Below are 20466 nucleotides of genomic sequence, written 5' to 3'. Positions count from 1 at the left end.
GTAGAATTTGAAAACTTTACACAATGGTAGAAAATGTTCAGATGTGGCTAAAGAGTGTAGAGCTCATTCCCCATTTATTACATCAACACACATGGTTGCATGATGCACACAGTGAGACACACACAGAAAGATACTCTTCCGAACGATGAATGACATTAATGTTTGGCATATTTGGGTTACTAATTTTGATGAAATGATGGTTGGTTGTTATGTGTCTGCGTAAACACGAAAAGGTTGACGACCTCATGATCCCATTTATACAACATGTGACACCAAACAAAATTATAATTTGGAAAACACTTGTGTTACATGCGTTCGTCTTCCTCTTTATATAATGGGGTAGGAGCCTCAGGCAGTCAGTGGCGACCTGGAGCTCGACGACAATGGTGCTGGCGTTGAGACTAGTGATGCTGGCGCTCCTGCTTGGTGCCACTCTGTCCTCTCCCACACAAGTAAGTCAAATGGCAATGTTGAGACAAAGTCACGACTAAACTCTAGGTTTTATCTCGTGGTCCGTAACTAATGCATCAAATTTCCAGTTGTATTCGTTACGTGGATTTTCTTGGGTTCTGTATTGTTAGATTTGTTGTTGGGTAGAAGACGACTAACTATCACTTGATGTACTTAGGTTCTGTATAGTCACTCTAACTGGAAGACGATTGTAGACGGATAAGTAATTCAAATATGTTCTGAACATAAACTAATAACGATTTTCATTGCCATTTGTTAGTTTGTTTTTTTCTAAAGTGCTTATAATTTTTTGCAAGTCTCTGCACAGCTGTCTGTTTAGGAGTGAGCTGTTGACGTTTCGCTTTTCTATCATAAGAATATCTTCACAGTCAAGTCGGGTTCAGATGTGAGCAGATTTCTTTGGAAGAAATGGACGCAAGAACAGCAGTGTGGAAAATGGTTACTGAAGAGACATAATGTTTAAACAAGCGATGACTATGAGCTTGCATCTTTCTTGCATCTTCACGTTCTTGTGGTAGATTGCAAGTTTGGGTTGGTCTGTTGGTTGTGTGTTCATACTTTTGTTGGATATGATGCTACGGAGAGTCCTCTCGTCTGCTATGTAAGATGTGGACATCTGCTTACATTAGATCTTGTGTGTTGTACCTCTTGGATTGATTGTATTAATGTATTACTGTATTACACTAAAGACGAAGATAAGAGCATGTTCTAGTCTCTTTGATGGCCTATATATTACACGTGTACATCAATAGGAGACAAGGCAGAACTCAACGAAAATCAATTACTATTATAGTTTGTCTCGGGTGAAGGTAGAGGGGACTAGTGGAGACACTTGTACGATAAATCCCCGGATATCCCATGAACTGTTTCAGGCCAGTGTTAGTAATGCACAGTTTGTTTATACTGGTGTCTCCAACACTGTCGCCATCGTACACTCTCAATGAGTTTCTACCAGTGAGTCCAATATTCTCACCGTTGAACTCTCTCAGAGAATTTATACTCATAGGTCCAATATACTAGATTTGATCTTTCGATCTAATACAACTACAATCTTAATGTACTAATTACTAGTGAGTGTTGGAGTGTGATTTGTAGTCCCTGTGGTTAGGAAATATAAGTAATTTTTTATGGGTACATGAATGATGGCCCTTACCGATGAACAGTTACCATAGCAGCACCACTGATGCCACTTACAAAAGTGCATAGATTGAAGCTACAAATGCCGGGTCCAACACGGAATGGACTGGCTTACGAAAGCTCCAGCACATGGAATGGGTAAAGCAACTTAATGTTACGCCATTAAGTGACACTCGGGCTGCAGATTACCAGCGTTATGAGCCTTATAACCCGTAACAATGATCTCTCAGTCTAGGTGACCACTTGCTACGTTCCTCTGGACTAGGTTAACAGACTGAGGGACTGTCTTTTCTTTCGTTTAATCATGAACTTACAGCCCTCAGTAGCACTTTAGTATGAAAGGAATCAGACAGTTTCTGTTTTAGAAAAAGCGAAAAAAGCGTAATATAACAAACGAATGTCACACTTGTCCCTTAAAACGTGACCTGCTTTGACGAGGTGTTGGAGAACACGCCAGGTACGTCTGTCCTGTAGGAAGGTTAGTAGGAAGTGTTCTTCGTCTCTGTTATTGCAGAATTTAACGGTTATCTTCATACATTTCCCAAGATGGCGGTCACCTCTAGAGGGAATAAAATAGTTCATCATTTACACAAATACTAACAGTTATACATCACTGCATAAAAAGTTGATTCTCTGATGAAACACGATTGCGTCACTCGACGCAAAACTCTTGGAGCAGAGCTAGAGTCACAAGCAAGAGGTACTGTACTAAATGATTTCATATAGAAATCTAAGAAACGGTATCAAGTGACATACTGTAAACAACAGCAGATAAACCGAACAACCCCAATGAGCGAGGTAAATATGAGAGGGCCATCTTCTCCTCGACTAGTACTTAGAGTCTCTTCAACAAGCTAAAAGACTTTACGTTCATTTGAAATAGTCACTTAAGGGGATATAACTTCTTTCACAAACTCCAGATTCCCTTGGAAGGGTATTGTAATCGGTTTGTGTATTTCTCAGAGCGTTTGTATTCCTATATGTATATGAGAAGCATGCAAATGCTGCAGCTGTATGCCTAGGTGCTTTAGCGAGAAGAGTATTAATGAGGCTATATATGAATGTAAGGAGGAAGTACTAACGCAACTTCCGAGGCTTCAGTACACCTAAGTATGTCTAGGTAAACTTCATCTTGTTGTGATGGTAGAGTGATGTTGAGGCTGATGGCAGCGGGACCAGCAAATGTGAAGAAGCTGGTGGATCCTGTGAGCCCGAGGGAGAATGTGACAATGAAATCTTGGAGGTCGCCGACTGCCCGACGCCTGGTGACGTCTGCTGCCTCCCCGACGAAGTAAACGGTGGGTGTTTGGCTCATATGTAATATGTTAAACACATTTTCCCAGAATAGTTTGATACCGATGTTTAGACTTAGTAAAGTTTTTGACCATGTGAACATTGGGAATTTCTCATGTAAACGATTTTCACAGAAGCTTTTATTTCACATCTCTCTCAGGAGATAAGTATCATAACTGACATAGAAACGGACACAAGTGATGTCTTCAGAGTGTTGAAGTAATGGGCGAAATCATCTTACATCTTTCATATCAGAATTGTTGGTCTTGTGTGTTACAGTATATATAAGTAACGTGTGTGAAAGAAGAAAGCTGAGAGTAAATGTGAATAAGAGCAAGGTTATCAGGTTCAGTAGGGTTGAGGGACAAGTCAATTGGCAGGTAAGTTTGAATGGAGAAAAGCTGGAGGAAGTGAAGTGTTTTAGATATCTGGGAGTGGATTTGGCAGCTGATGGGACCATGGAAGCGGAAGTGAATCATAGGGTGGGGGAGGGGGCGAAAGTTTTGGGAGCGTTGAAGAATGTGTGGAAGTCGAGAACATTATCTCGGAAAGCAAAAATGGGTATGTTTGAAGGAATAGTGGTTCCAACAATGTTATATGGTTGCGAGGCGTGGGCTATGGATAGAGTTGTGCGAAGGAGGATGGATGTGCTGGAAATGAGATGTTTGAGGATGATATTTGGTGTGAGATGGTTTGATCGAGTAAGTAATAATGCGGTAAGAGAGAAGTGTGGTAATAAAAAGAGTGTGATTGAGAGAGCAGAAGAGGGTGTTTTGAAATGGCTTTGGTCACATGGAGAGAATGAGTGAGGAAAGATTGACCAAGAGGATATATGTGTCAGAGGTGGAGGGAACGAGGAGAAGTGGGAGACCAAATTGGAGGTGGAAGGATGGAGTGAAAAAAATTCTGAGTGATCGGGGCCTGAACATGCAGTAGGGTGAAAGGCGGGCAAGGAATAGAGTGAATTGGAACGATGTGGTATACCGGGGTCGACGTGCTGTTAATAGATCGATTCAGGGCATGTGAAGCGTCTGGGGTAAACCATGGAAAGTTCTGTGGGGCCTGGATGTGGAAAGGGAGCTGTGGTTTCGGGGCATTATCACATGACAGCTAGAGACTGAGTGTGAACGAATGTGGCCTTTGTTGTCTTTTCCTAGCGCTACCTCGCGCACATTTGGGGGGAGGGGGTTGTTATTTCATGTGTGGTGGGGTGACGATGGGAATGAATAAGGGCAGACAGTATGCATTATGTACATTTGTATATATGTATATGTCTGTGTGTGTGTATATATATATATATATATATATATATATATATATATATATATATATATATATATATATATATATATATATATATATATATATATATATATATATATATATATATATATATATATATATATATATATATATGTATACGTTGAGATGTATAGGTATGTATATTTGCGTGTGTGGACGTGTATGTATATACATGTGTATGTGGGTGGGTTAGGCCATTCTTTCGTCTGTTTCCTTGCGCTACCTCGCTAATGCGGGAGACAGCGACAAAGCAAAATAGATAAATAAAATTAATATATATATATATATATATATATATATATATATATATATATATATATATATATATATATAATGAAACACGATAGGTTTGATTATTGCACTTTCGTGTAATGATCACATCATTAGGGGAGATACAAAAAAGAAATATAACAATCAGTTGATATACAACGAAGAGACGTAGCTAGAACGCCATTTGGTAAACAAGTGACTACCCGAATGAAGGTCGGGTGCATTCGAGTCTAGCAACATACGTATAATAAATTAACTATGTGGACAAGATGGGGAACTGCTTACGACTTTTATCAACAACAAAGCTCTCCAATTTGTATAGATCTTCACTTATATTATGATTATAATTCTTTTTGCATCTAACAGTAGAAGATTCAGTGATATTTCTCGTGGTACGGGAGTTAGAGTTAATAACTGAGATGGCATTATTCCAGTCAATACAATGATCATAATCTTTAACTGATTAAACAAGGTTTTTGTCAAACAGAAAGAACCTCACCAGTCTACCCAGTGTAAACAATATAAAACTTATCACAATTTCTACATGGTACTATTTAGACTTTCTGGTGAGTTCCTGATTAAGATATTCTTCCTAGTATTTTTGTTGCTGAAGGCAACACTTACATTAAGGGATTTGAGCAACATGAACAGTAAAATGAAATGAATATCAAAAGGGATACCTTAGAGGTTTTTGGTGTCAAGGGGAGGTTTGGGTTCAACTCTATAAAATGATTTCTTTGGGAACTTAAGGGATTTGTCAGCGAAAGATCTAGGATACTTTAACCTGGCCACAATAGAATATATCTTCTCAAACTCATCATCAATTAACTCTGGACTGCAAATACGTAATGCCCTAATGAACACTGACCGGAATGATAATGTAACTGTTATGTTGAGATGAGTAATAATGGATATGTGAGCATACATTGGTGGGTTTTCTATATATGCTAAACTTAAACTTGTTTCTATCCTTATGGATCATGCAATCTAAAAATGGTAACATACAATTATCATCAATTTTTTATCGTAAGGAAAGTATCATAAAGAAGTGGAGGAAGGTTTTTCATTTCATGTGTGGCGGGGTTACAGCGGGAATGAATAAGGGCAGACAGTATGAATGTGTATATATAGGTATATGTCTGTGTGTATACTATATATATGTATACGTTGAGATGTATAGATATGTATATGAGCTGTGTGTGGACGTGTATGTATTTATATGTGTATGTGGGTGGATTGGGCCACTCTTTCGTCTGTTTCCTTGCGCTACCTCGCTAACGCGGGTATATTCCTATGAGTCCACGGGGAAAATGAAACACGAGTGAAGAGAGATTGACAAAGAAGATATATGTGTCAGAGGTGGAGGGAACGAGAAGTAGGAGACCAAATTGGAGGTGGAAAGATGGAGTGAAAAAGATTTTGAGTGATAAGGGCTTGAACATGCAGGACGGTGAAAGGCGTGCAAGGGATAGAGTGAATTGGAACGATGCGGTACACCGGGGACGACGTGCTGTCAATGGACTGAACCAGGGCATGTGAAGCGTCTGTGGTAAACCATGGAAAGTTCTGTGGGGCCTGGATGTAGAAAGGGAGCTGTCGTTTCGGTGCATTATACATGACAGCTAGAGGCTGAGTGTGAACGAATGTGGCCTTTGTTGCCTTTTCCTAGCGCTACCTCGCGCACATGCGGGGGAAGGGGGTTGTCATGTCATGTGTGGCGGGGTGGCGACTTGAATGAATAAGGGCAGACTGTATGAATTAGGTACATGTGTATATATGTATATGTCTGTGTGTGTATATATATGTATACATTGAGATGTATAGGTATGTATACGTGCGTGTGTGGACGTGTATGTATGCACATGTGTATGTGGGTGAGTTGAGCCATTCTTTCGTCTGCTTCCTTGCGCTACCTCGCTAACGCGGGAGACAGCGACAAAGTGTAATGAATAAAATGTAAATAATGTTTATACATATATATATATATATATATATATATATATATATATATATATATATATATATATATATATATATATATATATATTTATATGACAACAACATCCAGGAGATTGCCTCACAAGTGCATAAGTGTCACATGGAAGAAAATGACAATAGGAATGATAGAATAAAAAAGAAGTGCGAATAAAAGAATTCATAAGGTTAAGGAATGTACCTCGTAGAATGTGCCTCGTAGAATGTACCTCGTAGAATGTGCCTCGTAGAATGTACCTCGTAGAATGTGCCTCGTAGAATGTACCTCGTAGAATGTACCTCGTAGAATGTACCTCGTAGAATGTACCTCGTAGAATGTACCTCGTAGAATGTACCTCGTAGAATGTGCCTCGTAGAATGTACCTCGTAGAATGTACCTCGTAGAATGTACCTCGTAGAATGTACCTCGTAGAATGTGCCTCGTAGAATGTACCTCGTAGAATGTACCTCGTAGAATGTGCCTCGTAGAATGTACCTCGTAGAATGTACCTCGTAGAATGTGCCTCGTAGAATGTACCTCGTAGAATCTTACTGAAAATTATTGAACTTTCAGATGGCGAAGCAAGACTGGCAGATGATATGAGGTTTTTTGGAAAGGATGATTGTCCTGGAAAATGTAAAAAGAGTTTAAGGAAGTGTCAAGAAATCGCAGGCAGCTGCCGTAATGGCAGATGGTGCTGTAAGTACACTTAGAACAAGTAGTATTACATTAGCTGGGGATAAAGAGAACAAAAAATTCTTGAAGGGAAGGTTAAATCTGCAACCTAGATCCAAATGCCTGACTGTTTCTTCCTTTGCTAAGTTGATTGTTGTCCTCTAGATTACGGGATATGTTTGCACAGTATGGCAGGAAACTGCTCCCCATGTGGCGTTTAGAGCTAATGCACCCCATGTGGCCATCAGCACTCCTGCACCTCATGTGGCCATCAACACTCCTGCACCTCATGTGGCCATCAGCACTCCTGCACCTCATGTGGCCATCAGCACTCCTGCACCTCATGTCGGCATCAGCACTCCTGCACCCATGTGGCCATCAACACTCCTGCACCCATGTGGCCATCAACACTCCTGCACCCATGTGGCCATCAACACTCCTGCACCCATGTGGCCATCAGCACTCCTGCACCTCATGTGGCCATCAGCACTCCTGCACCTCATGTGGCCATCAGCACTCCTGCACCCCATGTGGCCTTAAGCACTCCTGCACCCCATGTGGCTATCAACACTCCTGCACCTCATGTGGCCATCAGCACTCCTGCACCCCATGTGGCTATCAGCACTCCTGCACCCCATGTGGCTATCAGCACTCCTGCACCCCATGTGGCCTTAAGCACTCCTGCACCCCATGTGGCTATCAGCACTCCTGCACCCCATGTGGCTATCAGCACTCCTGCACCTCATGTGGCTATCAGCACTCCTGCACCCCATGTGGCCTTAAGCACTCCTGCACCCCATGTGGCTATCAGCACTCCTGCACCTCATGTGGCTATCAGCACTCCTGCACCTCATGTGGCCATCAACACTCCTGCACCCCATGTGGCTATCAGCACTCCTGCACCTCATGTGGCCATCAGCACTCCTGCACCTCATGTGGCCATCAACACTCCTGCACCCCATGTGGCCATTAGCACTCCTGCACCTCATGTGGCCATCAGCACTCCTGCACCCATGTGGCCATTAGCACTCCTGCATCCATGTGGCCATCAGCACTCCTGCATCCATGTGGCCTTGATCATTCCTGCATCCTATTTGGCCATCAGCACTCTTTCACCCTATGTGGCCTTCGATACTCCTATACCTCATGTGGCCTTTAACAAGCATTTACCCTATGTGGCCTTTATATTCCTGCACCCTTTGTGGTATTTAATCTTCATACACCGCATATTGCCGCACTTCTGCTCTTCTGTTGTGATGACACACTTGCATATGGTATAGAGTGTAATCTCACTAAAACCTGAAGGAACTGCACTTCTGTACCTGGTCTTGACACCGATCTTCACGCACCCCACATGTGGGTTACGACACTTATACACCAGCTGTTGAATATGACATTCCTTCACATGGTGTAGACTGTAACATATGGCCTTATAGCACTTCTATACATATATCCTTTTGGACAGCCTTTCCTCTCAATTTCAACTCATCGTCTTCAGCTCTCTAAACCACCTTCTTACCTATTATCACTCAGTTCTCTTACCCTTTCAGTACTTACTCGATCTGACCTCCTCACACAACATTTTGTTTTCAAGCATTTTATTTCCAGCACATCCACCATTCTGCACACAACCCTATCCACAGTCCATTCCTTTAGACAACATTTTTTTCCTGTGAGATAACTTTCTCTCTTTCCACACATTTTTCATCGCTCCCAGAACTTGGTCCCGCCCCCACATCCTATGACTCATTTCCGCTTCCATGGATGCATTCGCTGCCAAGATAAACTCCCAGATATCTAAAACACTTCACTTCCTCTAATTTTTCTCCATTGAAAATTACTTCCCAACTAACGTATCCCTCAATCCTGCTGAAGCTAATAACATTGCTTTTACTCGCAATTACTCTCAACTTTCTCGTTTCACACACTCATCCAAACTGAGTCACCAGCTTCCGCAGTTTCTCACTCAAATCAGCCACCAGCGCTGTATCATCAGCGAACAACAGCTGACTCACTTCTCAGGCCCTCTCATCCCCAAAAGACTGCATATTTGCCCTTCTCTCTAACACTCTTACATTTACCTCCCTAACCGCCCCATCCATGAACAAAGTAAAACACCATGGTGACATCACACCCTTTTCGCAGACCGACCTTTACTGGGAAACTGTCACCCTCTTCTCTTCCTACATGGACACACGCATTACACCCTTGATAAATACTTATCACTGATTCTAGCAACTTACCTCCCACACCATATGTACTTAAGACCTTCCACAAAGCATCACTATGAACCTTATCATATGGCTTCTTCAGATCAATAAATGCCTCATACAAATCCTGTCTTTCTAGATATTTCTCATATGCATTCCTGAAAGCAAACACCAGATCCACGCTCTCTCTACCACTTCTGAAACCACGCTGCTCTTCCCCAATCTAATGCTCTGTACATGCCTTCACCTTCTCAAACAATACCATTCCGTATAATTTTCCAGGTAAACTCAAGAAACCTATGCTTCTGTATTTTGAACACTTACCATTATCCTCTTTGCCATTATACAGTGGCACTTCACCATGATCCATATACACGTTGAATATCCTTACCAACTAATGAACAACACGTTCACTCCCTTTCTAAGTAAATTCAACTGCAATACCATCCAATCCTGCATCCTTGAAGGACTTCATCTTCGCAAGGTTTTCACTGCGTCTTCTCTATTCACCAAACCATTCTCCTTGACTCCCTCACTTCGCATACAACTCCGACCTAAACACCCTACATTTACCACTCTATCCTCACACACATTCATCAGTCCTTCAAAATACTCACTCCATCTCTTTTTCACTCGATCACTGCCTGTTATCAATTACCCTTTTGCTCCCATCCCCGATATTCCCATTTGTTCTCTTATCTTTCGCATATCATTTACCTCCCTCCAAAATATCTTTTTATTCTCCCTAAGTTTAATGATATACTCTCACCCAACCATCATTTACTATCTTTTTCAACCCCTGCACCTTTCTCTTGGCCACCTACCGCTTCCTCTTATACAGTTCCTAATTATTTCCACTCCTTCGTTGTACATACCGGCCTAACGCCTAATTTATCTCTCACTAGGAATTTTACTTCATCCCACCACAGTCTACAATTTTAATGTGCCTACCTCCTACCTTCCTCGTGTCACATGCATCTCTTGCATATGCCACCACTGCTTCCCGAAACACATCCAATTCCTGATTGTCTCCCCTCACTTAATTAGCTCTTACCTTTTGACAATATACGCTCAATCTCTCTTAGTATTTCTTCTCAGAAGTTTCCTTTCGAAGCTCACTCTCTCCATTTTCTACTGGCCGACTTTGTCTCCAATTTTTTGAAAAAAATTATTACAAATCTTCACCCTCGACTCAGCAAGATAGTGATAAGACATCCCACAAACTGCCCGTCTCAACATATATATATATATATATATATATATATATATATATATATATATATATATATATATATATATATATATATATATATATTTAACTTTCTAAAATGGGAAACAGAAGAAGGAGTCACGCGGGGAGTGCTCATCCTCCTCGAAGGCTCAGACTGGGGTGTCTAAATGTGTGTGGATGTAACCAAGATGTGAAAAAAGGAGAGATAGGTAGTATGTTTGAGGAAAGGAACATGGATACTTTGGCTCTGAGTGAAACGAAGCTCAAGGGTAAAGGGGAAGAGTCGTTTGGGAATGTTTTGGGAGTAAAGTCAGGGGTTAGTGATAGGACAAGAGCAAGGGAAGGAGTAGCATTAATCCTGAAACAGGAGTTGTGGGAGTATGTGATAGAATGTAAGAAAGTAAATTCTCGATTAATATGGGTAAAACTGAAAGTTGATGGAGAGAGATGGGTGATTATTGGTGCATATGCACCTGGGCATGAGAAGAAAGATCATGAGAGGCAAGTGTTTTAGGAGCAGCTAAATGAGTGTGTTAGTGGTTTTGATGCACGAGACCGGGTTATTGTGATGGGTGATTTGAATGCAAAGGTGAGTAATGTGGCAGTTGAGGGAATAATTGGTATACATGGGGTGTTCAGTGTTGTAAATGGAAATGGTGAAGAGCTTGTAGATTTATGTGCTGAAAAACGACTGGTGATTGGGAATACCTGGTTCAAAAAGCGAGATATACATAAGTATACGTATGTAAGTAGGAGAGATGGCCAGAGAGAGTTATTGGATTACGTGTTAATTGACAGGCGCGCGAAAGAGAGACTTTTGGATGTTAATGTGCTGAGAGGTGCAACTGGAGGGATGTCTGATCATTATCTTGTGGAGGCGAAGGTGAAGATTTGTATGGGTTTTCAGAAAAGAAGAGTAAATGTTGGGGTGAAGAGGGTGGTGAGAGTAAGTGAGCTTGGGAAGGAGACTTGTGTGAGGAAGTACCAGGAGAGACTGAGTACAGAATGGAAAAAGGTGAGAACAATGGAAGTAAGGAAAGTGGGGGAGGAATGGGATGTATTTAGGGAATCAGTGATGGATTGCGCAAAAGATGCTTGTGGTATGAGAAGCGTGGGAGGTGGGTTGATTAGAAAGGGTAGTGAGTGGTTGGATGAAGTAGTAAGATTATTAGTGAAAGAGAAGAGAGAGGCATATGGACGATTTTTGCAGGGAAAAAATGCAATTGAGTGGGAGATGTATAAAATAAAGAGGTAGGAGGTCAAGAGAAAGGTGCAAGAGGTGAAAAAGAGGGCAAATGAGAGTTGGAGTGAGAGAGTATCATTAAATTTTAGGGAGAATAAAAAAATGTTTTGGAAGGAGGTAAATAAAGTGCGTAAGACATGGGAGCAAATGGGAACTTCAATGAAGGGGGCTAATGGGGAGGTGATAACAAGTAGTGGTGATGTGAGGAGATGGAGTGAGTATTTTGAAGATTTGTTGAATGTGTTTGATGATAGAGTGGCAAATATAGTGTGTTTTGGTCGAGGTAGTGTGCAAAGTGAGAGGGTTAGAGAAAATGATTTGGTAAACAGAGAAGAGGTAGTAAAAGCTTTGCGGAAGATGAAAGCCGGCAAGGCAGCAGGTTTGGATGGCATTATAGTGGAATTTATTAAAAAAGGGGGTGACTATATTGTTGACTGGTTGGTAAGGTTATTTAATGTATGTATGACTCATGGTGAGGTGCCTGAGGATTGGCGGAATGCTTGCATAGTGCTATTGTACAAAGGCAAAGGGGATAAGAGTGAATACTCAAATTACAGAGGTATAAGTTTGTTGAGTATTCCTGGTAAATTATATGGGAGGGTATTGATTGAGAGGGTGTAGCCATGTACAGAGCATCAGATTGGGGAAGAGCAGTGTGGTTTCAGAAGTGGGACAGGATGTGTGGATCAGGTGTTTGCTTTGAAGAATGTATGTGAGAAATACTTAGAAAAGCAAATGGATTTCTACGTAGCATTTATGGATCTGGAGAAGGCATATGATAGAGTTGATAGAGATGCTCTGTGGAAGGTACTAAGAATATATGGTGTGGGAGGCAAGTTGTTAGAAGCAGTGAAAAGTTTTTATCGAGGATGTAAGGCATGTGTACGTGTAGGAAGAAAGGAAAGTGATTGGTTCTCAGTGAATATAGGTTTGCGGCAGGGGTGTGTGATGTCTCCATGGTTGTTTAATTTGTTTATGGATGGGGTTGTTAGGGAGGTGAATGCAAGAGTTTTGGAAAGAGGGGCAAGTATGCAGTTTGTTGGGGATGAGAGAGCTTGGGAAGTGAGTCAGTTGTTGTTCGCTGATGGTACATCGCTGGTGGCTGATTCATGTGAGAAACTGCAGAAACTGGTGACTGAGTCTGGTAAAGTGTGTGAAAGAAGAAAATTAAGAGTAAATGTGAATAAGAGCAAAGGTTAGTAGGTACATTAGGGTTGAGGGTCAAGTTAATTGGGAGGTAAGTTTGAATGGAGAAAAGCTGGAGGAAGTAAAGTGTTTTAGATATCTGGGAGTGGATCTGGCAGCGGATGGAACCATGGAAGCGGAAGTGGATCATAGGGTGGGGGAGGGGGCGAAAATCCTGGGAGCCTTGAAGAATGTGTGGAAGTCGAGAACATTGTCTCGGAAGGCAAAAATGGGTATGTTTGAAGGAATAGTAGTTCCAACAATGTTGTATGGTTGCGAGGCGTGGGCTATGGATAGAGTTGTGCGCAGGAGGATGGATGTGCTGGAAATGAGATGTTTGAGGACAATATGTGGTGTGAGGTGGTTTGATCGAGTAAGTAATGTAAGGGTAAGAGAGATGTGTGGAAATAAAAAGATCGTGGTTGAGAGAGCAGAAGAGGGTGTTTTGAAATGGTTTGGTCATTTGGAGAGAATGAGTGAGGAAAGATTGACCAAGAGGATATATGTGTCAGAGGTGGAGGGAACGAGGAGAAGTGGGAGACCAAATTTTAGGTGGAAAGATGGAGTGAAAAAGATTTTGAGTGATCGGGGCCTGAACATGCAGGAGGGTGAAAGGCGTGCAAGGAATAGAGTGAATTGGATCGATGTGGTATACCGGGGTCGACGTGCTGTCAATGGATTGAACCAGGGCATGTGAAGCGTCTGGGGTAAACCATGGAAAGTTGTGTGGGGCCTGGATGTGGAAAGGGAGCTGTGGTTTCGGGGCATTATTACATGACAGCTAGAGACTGAGTGTGAACGAATGGGGCCTTTGTTGTCTTTTCCTAGCGCTACCTCGCACACATGAGGGGGGAGGGGGGCTGTTATTCCATGTGTGGCGAGGTGGCGATGGGAATAGATAAAGGCAGACAGTATGAATTATGTACATGTGTATATATGTATATGTCTGTGTGTTTATATATATGTGTACATTGAGATGTATAGGTATGTATATTTGCGTGTGTGGACGTGTATGTATATACAAGTGTATGTGGATGGGTTGGGCCATTTCTTTCGTCTGTTTCCTTACGCTACCTTGTGTGTGTGTGTGTGTGTGTGTGTGTGTGTGTGTGTGGTGGCCGTTTCTGTGCCATTTGGTGTACTACAGGAAAAACAATAATGTGGGAATGTTGTGGGTATTGAAATAACCATAATGTAACGTTAATATGAAATGAGTCATACGTTGAGTAACTGGATATATCATCATTGTATGCAGTAGAGAACTTGTACTGGAGTATTGTTTTACCCTTTCCTTCTGGCTGCTAATGGTAAATTTGGATGTATTTACAGGCGAGAAGCGCACTCGTTCCCCTCCAGGTCCTCCAGGTCCTGCAGGTCCTGCAGGTCCTCCAGGACCTCCCGGTTCTCCTGCTCGTCCAGGGCTCCCTGGTCCTCCGGGTCCTGATGGTGATCCAGGCCCTGCCGGTCCTACCGGTAATCCTGGAGTTCCAGGAGGTAAAGGTCATCCTGGTCACCCGGGATCTGCTGGCAGTCCTGGAGTAGACGGGCCTCCAGGTCAAGATGGATCTCCTGGATCCGCAGGTCCTCCTGGATCCCAAGGACCTCCAGGTCAACCTGGATCTGCAGGACCTGCAGGTATGAAAGGTGATCCTGGTTCTACAGGTGAGCAAGGACCTGCGGGTGTTGCAGGACCTCCAGGTGAAACCGGTGCTCAAGGGCCTCCTGGCCCCAAAGGTGATGCTGGTACTAATGGTGAGCCTGGTCCACAAGGAGGAAAGGGAGATAAAGGAGATTCAGGGGCTGATGGTGCTAAAGGGGATAATGGTGATCCAGGGGCAAAAGGGGACCAAGGTGATCCAGGGACTCCAGGGGCTAAAGGCGATACAGGGGCTAAAGGCGATACAGGGGCTAAGGGTGATGCAGGGGATAAAGGCGATACAGGTGACAAAGGTGACAAAGGTGACCAAGGAGACAAAGGTGATAAAGGGGATCCTGGTAATTAGAAAGGTTTACATGAAGAGAGGTGGTATATGTAAGGGAGGTGGAAAGGGTCAGTGTGTTAGATTTCGGGAACATGCCCGAGGTTGTCATGATATCGTCTACATCTTGCTACAGTTTTGTCTCTTGTCAAAGCCGTTTTGGGCTATTATTTTGAATCTATTCTTTCCAAGGAATGAAACTTTTTACATCTATGCATCTTTTAGCCTTTATAAAGGTCTAACAGGTTTTGGACGTCATCTTGGATCGAGAGGTACACTCTTATGAAGATTGGCCGAGGTCCTCGGTTTCTAAAGGAACCTTGAGGTTCTCTAGATTCTAGATATACTATGGATTTCTTGTGGTGGTTCTTGTGATGTGGCAGACTTTGTTCCGTACGCATATATTAGAAAAACTCTACTCTCGAAGGAAATTACTAGCCTTGAGACTGAAAACGAAGAATAAGTAGATAAAAAATTGGAAGTATTAAAAGTGCCAGGCAACATCAACACGTAGGTCATCTTGGTTGTTGTGAAGGGTTATTTGATCTTGTCAAAGAAAATGTTACTGTTTGCAGACTTATAACTGCCTCCCTCACCAGTGAACCGATCCGTCGGCACTCAAATTTTACGTAGCCAGGGAAAGTCCTTCATATACAACACATGAAATTCTCTACATAAAGAGCCACCTGAAACTTTGGAACTCGTGAAGGTATGAGATGATCTAAGGCAGGTTCTCACAGCTTGCCGGAACTTGTGCATTAACTAAAACAATTGTACTAATTCCTGAAGCTCCAACGCCTGCTTTAACATCACTGTAACTTACTAGGCCCAGACAGCATCTTACGGGAAAACACAACAGACATAATGACTCCTGCTGAAATCAAACCTGATAAACTGAGCGGAAACACCTGTAAAAGATGAATGATAAAGACAAGCTGCTAAAAATGGCGTTAAGAAATGGAACAAAGATAATTGGAGCAACAACTGTTGTATCATCAGACCAAAACTATTTGTAGACTAACACCTGTCAGAAAACTCAATAGAGGAATAGTGCACCTGCTGAAACAATGCACCTGCTGAAACAGCAACACCTGTTGAAACAATCCAACTGGTGAAACAATAAAAGAAGCAGCATTTCTTAAAGCACCTGTTAATGCAAAAATGCCTACTGAAACTACACAGTTGAAGTGAGGTAAACCAAACAGGTCGAACCTCACAATAAACCACTGTAACATTCATTGTAAATGTCACCAGTATAAAGATCCACCTGCAGCTTCCACATTTGTGGATACATTCACATCACGTATGAAAATGTATTGAAATATCCGCATCTAAATAGTGTATCGCATTATATATCTGTCTTTGATTGAAGGTTCATAATCTTTTCATCAACAACTATAGGTATTCTTTTATCAGCAGATGTACTACCCGATGCATCAGATGGTGTACCAGCTGTTGCATCAGCAGATGTATTGTCCAATATATCACTAATCACGTGTATCAGCAAATGTTTCACCTATTGTATCAGCTACAGTATCAACAGATGCATTTGCTGGTGCATCATCCAGTGTATCCGCAGACATGTTAGTTTTTGGCACCTATGTTACCCACTCCGTTATCAGTAGATATTTTAGATCTGTATCACCATATGTATCAGTAGATATATAGATATCATTATATGTATCAGCAATTATGTATCATTGTATGTATCAGTACATATGTATCACTATATGTATCAGGTGATATGAATTACCATCTGTTTTGTATCAGTAGATATGCATTATTGTCTTCACCAACAGATAAGGTATCACTGTATGTATCAAAGATATGATTTCTGAAATATCACTTATGATGATGAATCAGCACTTGCTTATTCCAATATGTAAGTTAATGTATCAGGTATTGTATCATCAGTGAGTGTACTAGATATACGGTGGTTTTGTTGGATGATGCATCACCTATTGTACCAACAGAAGAGATCTATTTGCTGCTGTACCTGCTTCGTCTCCTCTGATGTACCACATACCTTTTAAGCACTCTATAGCATTGTTGCTATTATAAACTTTTGTTGTTGAATATGAAAAGCACAGTTTATCTCGAACATTGAGAATATATTGTACACGTTGTGTTCAAAGAAAATGCAAAGCAGTTTATATTTCATTTACCTTTGTGGAGGGAGGATTATTGGGGTGGCCATAGTTAGGACTGATTATACCTCCCTCATCACGATACACTAAGTGTTGCCAACCACAATTTCAATGGCTTTAAACAAACGACATTTGTTATAGAAAACATGTGACACTAGAATGTCGATATGCAACTAAGGTGTAGACGATATAATCATTTTCTTTTCTTTTTGATTATACTTTGTCGCTGTCTCCCCTGTTAGCGACTTAGCTCAAGGAAACAGACGAAAGAATGGCCCAACCCACCAATATATACATGTATATACAAAAACGCCCACACACGCACATATACATACCTACACATTTCAACGTATACATAAATATACATACACCGACATATACATATATACACATATACATATTCATGCATGCTGACTTCATCCATTGTCGCCGCCACCCTGCCACACGTGAATTGGCACCCCCCCCCTCCCCACGCATGCACGTGAGGTAACGCTAGGAAAAAGACAACAAAGACCACATTAGTTCACACTCAGTCTCTAGCTGTCATGTGTAATGCACCGAAAGCACACTCACTTTCCATATCCAAGCCCCACATAACTTTCCATGGTTTACCCTTGACGCTTCACATGTCCTGGTTCAATCCATTGATAGAACGTCGACCCCGGTATACCACTTCGTTCTAATTCACTCTATTCCATGCATGCCTTTCACCCTCCTCTTTTGACTTGAAATGATGTTGTATACTGGGGTCGACGTGCTGTCAGTGGATTGAACCAGGGTATGTGAAGCGTCTGGGGTAAACAATGAAAAGTTTTGTGGGGCCTAGATGTGGAAAGGGAGCTGTGGTTTCGGGCATTATTGCATGACAGCTTGAGACTGAGTGTGAACGAATGGAGCCTTTGTTGTCTTTTCCTAGCGCTACCTCGCACACATGAGGGGGGAGGGGGGTGTTATTCCATGTGTGGCGAGGTGGCAATGGGAATGAATAAAGGCAGACAGCGTGAATTGTGTGCATGTGTATATATGTATGTGTCTGTGTGTGTATATATATGTGTACACTGAGATGTATGGGTATGTATATTTGCGTGTGTGAACGTGTATGTATATAAATGTGTATGTGGGTGGGTTGAGCCATTTTTTTCGTCTGATTCCTTGCGCTACCTCGCAGACGCGGGAGACAGCGACAAAGCAAAATAAATAAATAAATGAATAAATAATTATATTCATGTCAGGTTTTGTGGGCTAAGAAGGTAGCTTATATTCAAATTATTGTTGCAAAACTATCTCAATAAATACCATCCAGATCTTTGTGATGAATGTTAAATATTGCAAGTGTAATGAGAGATTCTAACTATGTATAATGTTTCTTGTACATTAGCATTTTACTGGGAAGATGTGATGAAGATGAAGCCAGATAAAGTTCAGTAATTTCAAGAGAATCAGTCCGTCCTGGTTGTCTTAGTTTTTTTTAATGCTTAACATTTGGTGAAGTAAGGCATTTACATCATATGTTTTAATTTAATGAAAGTATTTTCCTTGTTTTCAGTAATCTAAGAATTTTTTTATGGTACACGTGAATTGGTGTATGTGACTCTGTATATATATATATATGTGTATGTGTGTGTGTGTGTATGTGTGTATATGCATATATGTTCTCCCTGGGGATGGGAGAGGGGGAATGCTTCCCACGCATTCCTCGCGTGTCGTGGGGGGCGGCTGGAGGGGACGGGAGCGGGGAGCCAGAAATCCTCCCCTCCTTGTATTTTAACTTTCTAAAATGGGAAACAGAAAAAGGAGTCACGCGGGGAGTGCTCATCCTCCTCGAAGGCTCAGATTGGGGTGTCTGAATGTGTGTGGATGTAACAAAGATGTGAAAAAAGGAGAGATAGGTAGTATGTTTGTGGAAAGGAACCTGGATGTTTTGGCTGTGAGTGAAAAGAAGCTCAAGGGTAAAGGGGAAGAGTGGTTTGGGAATGTCTTGGGAGTAAAGTTAGGGGTTAGTGAGAGGACAAGAGCAAGGGAAGGAGTAGCACTACTCCTGAAACAGGAGTTGTGAGAGTATGTGATAGAGTGTAAGAAAGTAAATTCTCGATTAATATGGGTAAAACTGAAAGTTGATGGAGAGAGATGGGTGATTATTGGTGCATATGCACCTGGGCATGAGAAGAAAGATCATGAGAGGCAAGTGTTTTGGGAGCAGCTGAATGAGTGTGTTAGTGGTTTTGATGCACAAGACCGGGTTATAGTGATGGGTGATTTGAATGCAAAGGTGAGTAATGTGGCAGTTGAGGGAATAATTGGTATACAATGGCTTTGTATGTAGCATTTATGGATCTGGAGAAGGCATATGATAGAGTTGATAGAGATATTCTGTGGAAGGTATTAAGAATATATGTTGTGGGAGGCAAGTTGTTAGAAGCAGTGAAATGTTTTTATCGAGGATGTAAGGCATGTGTACATGTAAGAAGAGAGGAAAGTGATTGGTCCTTAGTGAATGTAGGTTTGCGGTAGGGGTGTGTGATGTCTCCATGGTTGCTCAATTTGCTTATGGATGGCGTTGTTAGGGAGGTGAATGCAAGAAAGTGGGGCAAGTATGCAGTCTGGTGTGGATGAGAAAGCTTGGGAAGTGTCAGATGTTGTTCGCTGATGATACAGCGCTGGTGGCTGATTCATGTGAGAAACTGCAGAGGCTGGTGACTGAGTTTGGTAAAGTGTGTGAAAGAATAAAGTTAAGAGTAAATGGGAATAAGAGCAAGGTTATTAAGTACAGTATGGTTGAGGGTCAAGTGAACTGGGAGGTAAGTTTGAATGGAGGAAAACTGGAGGAAGTAAAGTGTTTAAGATATATATGGGAGTGGATCTGTTTGAAGAATGTTTGGAAGTCGAGAACTTTTTCTTGGAAAGCAAAAATGGGTATGTTTGAAGGAATAGTTGTTCCAACAATGTTGTATGGCTGCGATACGTGGGCTATGGATAGAGTTATTCGCAGGAGGGTGGATGTGCTGGAAATGAGATGTTTGAGGTGTAAGGGTAAGAGAGATGTGTGGAAATAAAAAGAGTGTGGTTGAGAGAGCAGAAGAGGGTGTTTTGAAATGGTTTGGTTACATGGAGAGAATGAGTGAGGAAAGATTGACCAAGAGGATATATGTGTCAGAGGTGGAGGGAACGAGAAGTGGGAGACCAAATTGGAGGTGGAAAGATGGAGTGAAAAAGATTTTGAGTGATCGGGGCCTGAACATGCAGGAGGGTGAAAGGCGTGCAAGGAATAGAGTGGATTGGAACCTTGTGGTATACCGGGGTCGACGTGCTGTCAATGGATTGAACCAGGGCATGTGAAGCGTCTGGGGT

The 20466-nt window shown here is 41.9% G+C and overlaps 1 protein-coding gene across 1 annotated transcript; it reads left to right on the top strand.

Annotated features, from left to right (window-relative positions):
* The first annotated feature begins 318 nt into the window (after window positions 1-318).
* On the top strand, window positions 319-17120 carry LOC139747158 (uncharacterized). The gene is made up of 4 exons (XM_071659109.1): window positions 319-452; window positions 2756-2906; window positions 7022-7147; window positions 14322-17120. The coding sequence occupies exons 1-4, from the start codon at window positions 384-386 to the stop codon at window positions 14993-14995; spliced, it is 1020 nt and encodes a 339-aa protein (XP_071515210.1). The 5' UTR covers window positions 319-383; the 3' UTR covers window positions 14996-17120.
* The last annotated feature ends 3346 nt before the right edge of the window (window positions 17121-20466 follow it).

This window comes from Panulirus ornatus, chromosome 67 (genome assembly GCF_036320965.1).
Source record: "Panulirus ornatus isolate Po-2019 chromosome 67, ASM3632096v1, whole genome shotgun sequence".
In the NCBI taxonomy this organism is placed as follows: domain Eukaryota; kingdom Metazoa; phylum Arthropoda; class Malacostraca; order Decapoda; family Palinuridae; genus Panulirus; species Panulirus ornatus.
This window is presented reverse-complemented; position numbering and strand designations above follow the sequence as displayed.

Excerpts from the sequence above, each read along its gene's own strand:
- LOC139747158 (XM_071659109.1), top strand. The coding sequence starts at position 384 with ATGGTGCTGGCGTTGAGACTAGTGATGCTGGCGCTCCTGCTTGGTGCC. Across the intron at positions 2,907-7,021 it reads CCTCCCCGACGAAGTAAACG|ATGGCGAAGCAAGACTGGCA; the intron begins GTGGGTGTTTGG and ends TTGAACTTTCAG. Across the intron at positions 7,148-14,321 it reads CCGTAATGGCAGATGGTGCT|GCGAGAAGCGCACTCGTTCC; the intron begins GTAAGTACACTT and ends ATGTATTTACAG.